At 49.2% G+C, this 11,726-nt stretch overlaps 1 protein-coding gene across 1 annotated transcript in view; it reads right to left on the bottom strand.

The window, feature by feature from the left end:
• Positions 1 to 7,896: 7,896 nt before the first annotated feature.
• The window catches only part of LOC119176736 (tyrosine-protein phosphatase non-receptor type 1), a 108,820-nt gene continuing 104,990 nt past the window's right edge, over positions 7,897 to 11,726 (bottom strand). The window contains exon 9 of the mRNA XM_037428095.2: positions 7,897 to 8,089. Coding sequence (XP_037283992.1) covers positions 8,044 to 8,089 — 46 coding nt within the window. The 3' untranslated portion in view covers positions 7,897 to 8,043. The remainder of the gene's footprint in view (positions 8,090 to 11,726) is intronic.

Genomic DNA, 11,726 nt, shown 5'->3' with positions numbered 1-11,726 from the left:
GTCGTCGTTCGCATAGTTCCCTACATTGGCCCCCGGTGAATAGCGTAGCCAACCAGGCGACTTAAGGCGTAGTCACTATAGCGGGGTCGTAATACGGCTTCAGGCGACTCACATGCACAATTTCTCGGCCACGACGGCGTAAGTCATGAGACTGTGTCAAAGGCTCAATCTCATAATTGACTGGTGACGTACGGGCGATAATGCGGTAGGGCCCGTGGTATCGTGCCAGTAATTTCGACGAAAGGTCAGGAGTGCTCGGTGGAATCCAGAGCTAAACGAGAGCACCAGTCGTGAAAGTAGAGAGATGTCGGTCGGTGTCATGCCGTAGCTTCTGGTGGCCTTGGTCCTCGGTTGTCAGTGAACGGGCCAATCGTCTGCAATCTTCTGCGTTCCTGGCAACATCAGAAATTGCAGTGTACTCACAGGAGTCGGGCATGTATGGCAGGATAGTGTCCAGCGTGCACGATGGTTCGCGTCCATACAACAAAAAGAAAGGGGAGAACCCTGTTGTCGCGTGCGTAGCGGTGTTATACGCATACGTGACGAATGGAAGGACAGTGTCCCAATTGGTCTGGTCTGAAGCTGTGTACATCGTCAACATATCACCGAGAGTGCGATTAAATCGTTCTTTGAGGCCATTCATTCGTCTGCGGGTGATATGCTGTCGTCATGCGATGAACCATGTTGCACTGAGCGAGCAACGCTTGAATGGCGTCAGACAAGAAAACACGCCCCCGGTCGCTCAAAAGTCCGCGGGGAGCACCATGGCGAAAAACAAAGTTGCGCAAGATGAAAAACGCAACTTCCCTCGCGGTTGCTGCGGGTAGTGCTGCCGTCTCCGCGTAACGCGTGAGGTGGTCCACGCCGACAATTATCCACCTATTTTCAGAAGACGACGTGGGAAGTGGTCCGTACAAGTCGATACCGACGCGGTCAAATGGACGCGCTGGACAAGGCAGAGGCTGAAGTGTACCGGCAGGGCGTTGAGGTGGGACTTTACGTCGCTGGCATGCAGTACAAGCACGTACGTACTTGCGGACAAATGTGTACATGCCGCGCCAGTAGTACCGCTGACGTAGACGGTTGTACGTTTTGAGAGCGCCAGCGTGAGCGCTTTGCGGGTCGTTGTGGAAAGCAGTACAGATTTCCGAGCGCATGTGGTTGGGTATCACTAACAGCCACCTCCGACCTTCAGACGTGTAATTCCGCCGATAGAGTAGTCGTCTCGAATAGCGAAATGTGTGGCTTGACGGCCGATAGTTCTTGAGACCAAATTAGCTAACGGATCAGTCAGAAAGGCGAGGAGTTGAGAAATCCACACATCTTTGCGTTGTTCCGATGCCATGTCTGTGAAGATTGGTGTTATGACAGCTGAAGAAGGTGACGAGGAGGTTGGGTCGGCCGGTAGCGGCGAGCGGGATAGCGCATCAGCGTCGGAGTGCTTGCGGCCGGATCGGTATACAACACGAATGTCGTATTCCTGTAGGCGAAGCGCCCAACGACCAAGGCGCCCCGACGGGTCTTTGAGCGATGATAGCCAGCATAGAGCGTGGTGGTCCGTGACGACTTCGAAAGGGCGGCCATAAAGGTATGGGCGGAACTTCGTCAAAGCCCAGACAATTGCGAGGCACTCTTTCTTCGTGACGGAATAATTACACTCGCCTTTCTTGAGGGTTCGACTCGCGTAAGCGACCACGTATTCTTGGTACCCTGGTTTTCGTTGAGCCAATACAGCACCAAGACCGACACCACTGGCGTCGGTGTGGACCTCCGTAGGCGCATCGGGGTCAAAATGACGTAGTATTGGAGGTGATAATAATAACCGCCGAAGCGCGGTGAAGGATTCGTCGCACTCTTTTGACCAAGCAGAAATGCCTTTGGAAGTTGTCAACAGGTTGGTAAGAGGCGCGATGATGGAAGAGAAGTTGCGCACAAATCGACAAAAGTATGAGCACAGGCCGATAAAACTTCGAAGCGTCTTGATGGAATTGGGCTCCGGATAGTCGGCCACGGCGCGGAGTTTTGCCGGATCCGGGAGAACACCCTCTTTTCAGACGACGTGACCCACTATAGTAAGCTGACGTGCGGCAAAATGGCACTTCTTTATGTTAAGTTGATGGCCAGCAGAGGTGAGACACGTGAGAATAGCACGAAGACGAACAAGGTGAGTCAAAAAGTCGCGAGAAAAAAACGACGATGTCGTCTAGGTAGCAAAGGCACGTGTTCCACTTGTAGCCGCGAAGGATGGTGTCCATCATCCGTTCGAAGGTAGCTGGGGCGTTGCAGAGTCCAAACGGCATGACGTTAAACTCATGCAACCCATCAGGTGTTACAAGTGCAGTCTTCGATCGGTCAGGATCAGCCATTGGAACTTGCCAAAATCCTGAGCGTAAATCTTAAGAGGAGAAATATTCTGCACCTTGCAAGCAATCGAGAGCATCGTCGATGCGTGGCAACGGGCACACATTCTTGCGAGTTATCTTATTGAGCCGGCGGTAGTCGACACAGAATCAGATAGACCCTTCCTTTTTGCGCACATGTACAACAGGGGACGACCAAGGGCTCTGCGATGGCTGGATGACACCACGCTTGAGTATATCGTCGACTTGTTCGTTGATAATACGGCGCTCTTCCGCTGAAACTCGATATGGTCGTTGGCGTAAAGGAGCATGAGTACCGGTGTCAATGTGGTGCGTGATGCTCGCTGTGCGACCTAAAGATGGTTGAGCGCAATCGAAGGCAGAACGGAACTCTCGAAGAAGGGACAAGAGTTCCCTTATTTGTGTCGGCGATAGCTCAGCGGCAACAGAGGGCTGGAATGAGTCTGGCGCGGGCAGTGTGGCCACAGGTGGCGTCATAGCATTGAGCTGGAGGTGAGGTGGGTGTTCGGCGAACTCTAGAGGGCGCAAGAAGTCAACGTCTTGTATGTTACCCAAACATTCTCCGCGAAGTAAGGTAACTGGCGACGATAGCGAGTTCGCGACGAGCATGGCGGTAGCACCGGATTCCACGGTGAGTACGGCAAAGGGCAGATGTAGGCTACGGCGGCGGGTAAATACGTCAGACGGAGTGAACAAAACAGTTCCGGCAGGAGCGGCCGTACAGGTCAGGGCTACAAGGTTGGATGTTCTCGGTGCTATTTCCGTGTCTGCAACAACAAGTTTGTAAGCTTCAGAAAGAGAATCCACCAAAGAAGAGGTTGGCAGCGGTGTAAGGGCAACTTCTGCACGTGAGCAATCTATGATGGCCCGATGACGCGAAAGAAAGTCCCATCCAAGAATGACTTCATGGGAGCATGATGCCAGCACAAAAAATTCAATGGCATAAAGTTCACCTTGGATAATGACACGTGCAGTGCACACAGCTGTAAGTTCTATGCACTGCGAGTTGGCCGTGTGGAGCATCAAGCCCGCGTCGTCACCTTTTTCAACTTGCGGCATAAGGTCTCACAAATTATGGAAACGGCGGCCCCTGTGTCGATAAGCGCTTGTGCGGCGGTCCCCTCAACATTGACGTCAATAACGTTTTGCGGCAAGAAAGATGGAGGCCTTAAGCAGTTCGAATTGTATGCAGCTGTTGCCTCCGGAGCTGCAGCGATCAGTTTCCCTCTTCCGTAGCAGGTCGGCGACGCATTGATGACAGGGAGCGTCGTCGGGGCGATGGTTTGCGTAGGGTCGAGGACCGTCAGTGGTGTACCTTGATGGCGTCCTAGACGACGACGCCATTGGCCTGCCCACGGTGTCGACTGGAGGGGGATCTCGGCGACAGTGGCGGGCGACGTGTCCAGCGATACCACAGGCGAAACAGATGGGCCTATTATCCGGCGTCCTCCAAGCGTCTGCTCGACGGTAAAATGGAGCTGAAGATCTCGCGTAGGGATACGGCGCAGCAATTGGGGTTATAGGCACGACATAGGGCGGGGTGGCAGCTTGAGCATACGGCACACGCTGTTGCGTAGGCCGAGCAGCGACGGCGGCGTACGTGAGAGGCGTAGTGACTGGTGGTTGCTGATGCATCGGCGGAAGGGCCTCAGCGACTTGGGTCCGAATGACGTGTTGGAGGTCCGGTGCCAAAGCTTGCGTGGGCTCATGTGTCAGTGGCAGCAGTGACAGCTGGCGCGCTACCTCTTCGCGGACGAAGTCCCTGATTGTCGAAAGCAGCGGCTGCTGATCGGTAGGATGGGCAGCTAGGTGCAAGCTTGCGAGCGTGTCTGGCGTCGTGAGGGCTTGACGAGCAATTGCGCGCTGCCTACGCAATTCATCGAAGCTTTGACAGAGGGAAACGAGGACAGCAATTGTGGGGGGATTTCTCGCGAGCAACATCTGAAAGGCGCCGTCGTCAATGCCTTTCAATATGTGCCTGATTTTTTTCTTCCTCAGGCATGGTAGAGTTGATGCGGTTGCATAGATGCAACACATCTTCAATGCAGCCCGTGTAGGTCTCGCCTGGTTGCTGCGCACGGTGACGTAAACGGTGCTCGGCTTGAAGCTTGCGTGCCGCAGGTCGTCCAAAGACGTCCGTAATAGCAGTCTTGAATGCAGACCACGTAGTAACGTCAGCTGCGTGGTTATTAAACCACAGTTGCGCGGTGTCCGCAAGGTAGAATGTGACGTAGCACAGCTTACTTTGGTCGTCCCATTTGTTACTTGCGCCGACTTTGTCGTACCTCGCCAACCAATCTTCGACGTCCGACTCAGTGGAGCACGTGAAGATAGGAGGGTCTCGTTGAGGATACACGGCGCCGCAAGTGACATGGACGGTCGAAGGTCCCACCTGGAGAGGCGTCTCGGTGGCCATGTTCGTGTCACGTAGAGGGGGAAGCTTACGGGAGCGAAGTTCCAGGTTTGTACGGGAGTCCACACACCTCCGCCAGATGTCACGCAATTTATTTACGTACAGACCTACTGGAAGGCCGAGAAACGCCAGAAGAGCGAGGAACGCCAACAGGCCGAAAATACAAAATAAACGCAAGCTCGGGCCACGCGTGTGCACCAACGCTGTGGCTTGCCGTTTCATGCTACTTCGTCGTCGTTCGCATAGTTCCCTACAGCGTTAATAACCAAATCGTATTTTTCTAATAACGTTGGCTACTCTCGGAAACGGTTGATTTGACGTTGTAGTCACTATTCTACCAGTCGGCGATTACTGTTTCCGGCTGGTAGTCCTGGTTGTTCCACCATGAGCGACACCTGATAACGTCTACCTTTCTTTGTCATGTAGCGCTCAAATGCGGAGAGGTGCGCGTCGATCTCCAGCGGTTGTGAATAGCTTCCATCGATCCCGATGGCATCAAGACGCCACATCGACGATACATCTATGTCTGGTGGAGAAGAATTGCGGCTCGATATGAACAGTGCGCTGGACGAGTACTGCATGTCCGACGATAAGAATCCTTGTACCATCCATCCAAACGTTGTTTAAATCGCCGTTAGCGTCTCGTTGATGCGGTCAATCTTGCCGGTGGTCACCTTTCGATAGGCGTCAGATCCTATCAGCACGGTGATGTCGCCTTCTTGCCACGTATTCTATTGACATGCGTCCGCCACGTGGTACTCTTTTTCGAGGAGCATCTGCAAGATATGGTGCTCTAGCGGTGGACTCGTTACGGAACTTGTCAAGGCTTCTAACTCCACCTCACCATCGCTAAATCGACTGCGCAGCCGCACGGAGACACGGTCGGCACAAAGTCGCTTCTGAGCCTTGGAGCTTCCAAATGTCATATTGAAAGTTCTTCCCTTGCAATGACGGTACACTGAAGGATTCTGACCGCGTCTGCACGAATATAGCTGCGCTGGCTACCGCTGTCCCACAGAACCCTAACAAGGAGGCGTTGATTTCCGGACCTTGCCCATATGCGCCCCGTCTGCAATAGTACAGCCGTGCATCCGACGTGCGTGCTTTGGGCGGTTGTAATGGTTCGAAGCCTTGGCGAAGGGGGTCTTCCCAATGCAACGGATTCCGCAGCAGGCACTGGGCCCTGGATGACGGGTCTGGACAGGTCGCACAGAATGATCAGGTGGCGGTGACGGCAGGAGCCACACGTGAGAGTGATGGCCTTTATGCATGCCCTTGCGACGTGGTTGCAAGTACCGCAGCGAAAACAGCACTTGTTATTTTGTAGCCTTACTCGCTTTTCGTCCGCTGACAAATTCGCAGCGCAGGACATAATGCTGCGCTCTTGGTTGTTGCAAAGTGGGCAGACTAGATTGATCGATGCAGTGGAACCAGTAACAGCTGAAGCCGATGATATGAATTACGTGCTGTCTCGGCTTTCTGTCGCCATGTCATCTTCACATTCCTACGAATGTGATGATGACATGGAGCGGCGACGTGGTTGCAGGCGACCTTCCTCCCGCACTTCAACTTGAATGCGAAAAAAATGTCAGCAGGCCCTTCGCTTGGCGCAGTCTGTGTTCGGAAGTCTGCGTCCCACTATTGGCGCAGTCATCCTCTTTCATCTTTTGTCGGTACATAATAGCCAGATTGTCTGGCAAGCAGCGCATCATGACCCGACTCAGTACCACGATGTGTTGATCCGAGGACACGCCAAGGCCTTCTAAAGCGCTCACTCGGAACAGCACATTGTCGTGAAGTGTGCGAAGTTTAGACTTCTGATGAGCTCTTCACAGGAGTCAACGTCAATAGATGATCTACGTGCTCATTGATGAAAATATCTCGCCGTTCGAACCGATCCGTGAGCGTTTTAATAGCGATGTCGTAATTCTGCTCGGCTAACCGGATTCCTTCGATTGACCGTTTAGCACTGCCAGTAAAGTACGTAAACAAATCTTGAATTTTTCGACGCATGGTAGGTCGGGGTTTCGGTGGATCGTGGCATGGTAATGATCCCAAAAGGCCTGCCAGTCACGCAGGTTGCCGTCAAAGGTAGGTATCTGTAGCATGGGCAGTACAACCGATCTGTGACGGGGCTCTCTCGCATGGTCCGGAGCATCGACGGATCTCGCGAGGTCTCTGATCCGGAGCCTTCAGCATGCGTCGTGGTAGCTTGCTGACGACCTTGCAACCAGTACTTCACGCGCGCGATGGCGTAGCTGATGTTGTCACTGTAATCCTGCGCTGTTTCGTCTTCGCAGTCAACATCATCTTCACCTTTTCAACACCTGTTCGCAGTCAACATCATCTTCACCAGAGCCCCTCACGAGCTCTGTGTCATCGGCTTTCTCTTCTTCCCTCCCGGTGTCACGTGTTCTAGTTGCTCCGTTCCGGTTCATTTTTTTCAACAGTCGCATATAGTATAGTATAGCAAGTGGTGAGAAATGTAAGCTAGGAAGAAGAAAGCAAGAGGGTAAACCATCTAGCTCTGCTGCTTTAACCTCAGTCTTCGCACAACTAGTGCGTATATTATAGCTTCCCCAATTGTTTTCTGAAAACACACACATGCGCAACTTCCTTATCAGCCGGCAAATTTTTTCTCTAGTATGGTAATGCAGACGTATCAGGCCGTCGAAACGCACAGCCAGACATCGGCATTTGTACAGAGGAGCCGCTACAGCATTTCAATTGATTGATTGATTGATTGATTTATTGATTGATATGTGGGGTTTAATATACCAAAACCCCCACATGATTATGAAAGACGCCGTAGTGGAGGGCTCCATAAATTTTGTGCACCCAAATCTGAGCACACGGGCCTCGGTAGAGCATGCAAGATGGATCCGACACAACAGAGGATATAGAAGCGGAGTAAGCTTGGATATAGTGAAGGAATACTGAATCTGACATTATGAAGCGTTCACGAAATCTCGGGTTGACTTCGGGTACTCGCAAAATAGACCCTACAAGCCATTTCCGAAGCACGCCAGCTCGAGCTCGCCTATTAGCCGTCCTTAGCGTTTGAGCCACCCAACTTGAAATATATCTGTCGTTTTTACACTTTCCCACCGTAGTTGGACCTTGCAACCTTCCACATGACAATCCGCGTATATACGATGCTCTTTTTTCTTGTAGGTTGTTTTCTCGCTTGCTTTTCAAACCATCGATGCTTCTTTTTAAACTCGTTCCGCTTTCCGTCACTCCGAGACTTCATAATAAGTCTTGCTCCGAGAGATAGTGTGACACGATCCGTAACCTGAAAAAAAAGAAAAAAAAACAAATCTGCATTACGAAACACTTTGAGAAGTAAATCACTCAGCCGCTTCGTAAATAGTTTAGCCATGCATGTCCACCTTGTAAGGTGCTTCACGATGTAACTATGAAGTCAAAGGCTTCGCGAAAGCTCACCGGGTCGGGAATTATCATAGTCCAGTTGTACAAGAATACAGGCACTAAACGTATAAGAGAAATTACAATGTTCAACAATAAAGTCTGCATACTACTTAGAATGAACCTATGTGTTTTAACAAATGAAACTGACAATGAAATTTAAAAAATGTTACATCGTACAAGCTAAATCATGCTGGTAATATAATCCTTCGTATTTCACCGAACAAAGGCGACGGCTTTAAAGGGACACTGAAGTGAAACAATGAATCGACTTAGATTGATAAATTGTACTGAGGACTCTCATGCCGTTAATTTAATCTTGAACAAATCAGTTAGATGATGATGATGGTTATAATATGTGGGGTTTAGCGTCCCAAAACCACCATATGATTATGACAGACGCCGTAGTGGAGGGCTACGGAAATTTCGGCCACCTGGGGTTCTTTAACATGCACCCAAATCTGAGCACACGGGCCTACACCATTTCCGTTTCCATCGGAAATGCAGCCACCGCAGCCGGGATTCAAACCCGCGACCTGCGGGTCAGCAGCCGAGTACCTTAGCCAGTAGACCACCACGGTGGGGCTAAACCAAAGTTAGAGTTTCAAAGCGTATTCAAAGTGTATTTGTCGTATCTTGGCGGCATTGCCTTAACGAAATTTCCTGAAACTTAGTACCTTGAGCATGTAGCCACCTCAGAGGTCAATGTACCTCATTTTTCCAGATTAGAAAATTCGTAGTGCATATTAGACGCTGTCGAAATCTATGACATCCCGATGTTTGTTGCGTAAACGTCAAGATGGCGTCGCCACCTAAATTTATTTTTCACGCGTTTTCTCGCTTACCATGTGTTTTCTCGCGACGAGCACGGTAACCTTGAAATTGTGAAGGTAGTATTTAGATGACACTTTCAAATTCTCTTTTTTTTTTTGCTTCAACTTATAGATCTGGACCACAAAACCACTAAAATAAAATACTGTCAACCTTCGGATCACCATAAATAATTTGCCATAACAGCTTAATCGACAGCCAGTCTCGGTTTCTGGTCTTACGAAGTGTCAAAACAAAGAAGGTGATCACGTAAGAGCAAGACGTGACGCTCTGACACTGGCTTAACACGCCCGATTTTCACAGAATGGGTTAACTAAGAGTGAAGTAGAGACGTAGTCGTGTATCGGACAACGAAAGCAAAAGGCAGTAGCAAGCAAAGTCTGCACGGTTTTTTTTTTAATATGGCATCTTTATTTTCGCTTACAATGCAATATTGTGCAGATTTTCCCATCAGTAGATTCGTGAATTGAAGAGTAAAGCACGTATACGATCACACTGGGAAATTTCACACCCAACTCAAATCACATTCAACACAAAGTGGCTTCAATCTCAAATGTTCGCGAGGTGATCGAGCAATCGCTGAGCGTTATTGAACCATCGCAACATCAGCTACGCCAACACCACCGCAGTCCGTAGGGACACCCCTCACCGTCCGCGCCAGGGCTTCGCGCTACGACGTCATTGACACAAATGTGTGATCATTGACGGAGCCAAGATCGATAAAACCACCAAATATTTTTGATTATCATAATCATCATTGTATATATTTTTATCGTGGTGTCACATTCTAGACGGAAGGTTGCAAATATATAGTCACATGCACAGCCTGCTAGATCTAATTGAGTTTTGCTAGAGCTATCGCACTCAAGCGTGTTGACGAATTTCTCCTTGATGTTTCCTTTCGTTCCAGTAAGAACTATTTTTATCAATGTCTTCCCTGCTTTTTTTTTTCTGTACCCGGGTTAGTAATAATGCCTGAGGTTATATAAATGACATCATTTGCATCCAGACGATGACGAAAACAAAAAAAAAATAAGGAAACTAAACGGTTTGGCTAGCTTTACCAACCCAAGGAAGAGACAATATTATTCAGCGCAAGAATTTCCAGTCGTAAAGAAACTTTACATTGAATACCGGAAGCACATTTCCCTGCCTCGAATACCCCACCGTGGTAAGCTTCAACGGTGTCGCACTGCATGTGAAATATGATATCGCACTCCCAGTGATATAGGTTGCATTTTTATCGGGACATTATGTAAAAATGTCTACTTCAGTACACATTACTGCACGCCTCACAATCACATCATAACTTTTGAGTTTAAAACTTTTTTTTGTTTTCAATTGCCTCTTTGAAAAAATAACTTGCCGTGGGAAGGAACCGAACCTGCGACCTTCGAATAAGTTATCTTTTCACGCACTTTTCTTCACATTTACATTACAATTCGGTCTAACAACTTCCCGTATACTTTCCTAAGCATTATTGTCTGTTAGATCTCATAATATTGTGTCAAAAGACGGAAAAACGAGCCTTTAAGTAGACACTTCTTTCCCTTATTCATTACAAGGATCCTATACTCGCAGACTTGGTGCATTTAGGTTGTATACGAGGGAGTATTGGTCAGCTGCCAGCTGCTAATCAGTTCACGTGCTACGTGGCGCTACACAAGCTCTTAAAGAGTGTGCCACACTCGCCACCACGACTACTGGTGGCGCTGACTGACACTTCCACGTTTAAATTTACATATATACCCAATAGAGTGGCTGGGAGGATAGCCGCCACGGTAGCTCAGTGGCAGATATCGAACGCGTTATTCGAAGGTCGCAGGTTCGGTTCCTACCCAGGGCAAGTTATCTTTGCACCCACTTTTCTTTCTTCACAACTACATTACAATTTGGTTTAATAACTTCCCCTATACTTTGCTTGGAATTATTGTCTGTTAGATCGCATATATATATATATATATATATATATATATATATATATATATATATATATATATATATATATATATATATATATATATATATATCGGCTGACTACTGAGGCAGGTCTTCCCCCCCCCCCCCCCCTCGCAAAAGAGTTGGTACGCGGTACGCCACTGGCCATAGGGGTGTAAACGCAGCGGGAAGAAATGCCTGGAGGAGGAGGAGCGGGCGTAGGTTAGCACACACTCCCTATTGCGAGGCGAAAGGGGAGGAGAGGAGAAGGGGAGCGGACGCGCATGCGCAGTAAGGGTGATAATAATGGCTGCAGCACGAGCACGAAGGTGCTGGAAGAACCTCCCTGTCCCCAAACCCCAGTGCTTTGAAAAACTTTGCGCCACCATCCTGAACTATAGGGTGAAGCCCTTTACAGAACATTATCAAGTGTTCGGCAATTTCTTCTTCCTCTCCACACGCACTGCATACTGTGTCTACCCCTTCGTATTTGGCCCAATGTGTCTTGGTTCGCAATACTCCCGTCCTGGCCTCAAACAGTAGATAACTACCCCGAGTATTATCATAGATCCTTTCTTTGGCAATTTCCTGCTTCAAAGTTCTATATATCTCTCGTGCGGACTTCTTAATCATGCCCATTCTCCACATGTCAGTCTCCGTTTCCTTCCCTTTCTTCTTAACCGATAGTTGTTTTTGGTTTGGCCACCTGCTGTTTTCTAAGTATTTACCAGTCA

The sequence above is a fragment of the Rhipicephalus microplus genome, chromosome X (assembly GCF_043290135.1).
Source record: "Rhipicephalus microplus isolate Deutch F79 chromosome X, USDA_Rmic, whole genome shotgun sequence".
Lineage (NCBI taxonomy): Eukaryota > Metazoa > Arthropoda > Arachnida > Ixodida > Ixodidae > Rhipicephalus > Rhipicephalus microplus.
The sequence above is the reverse complement of the archived record's forward strand: the minus strand, read 5'-3'. Positions and strand labels throughout refer to the sequence as shown.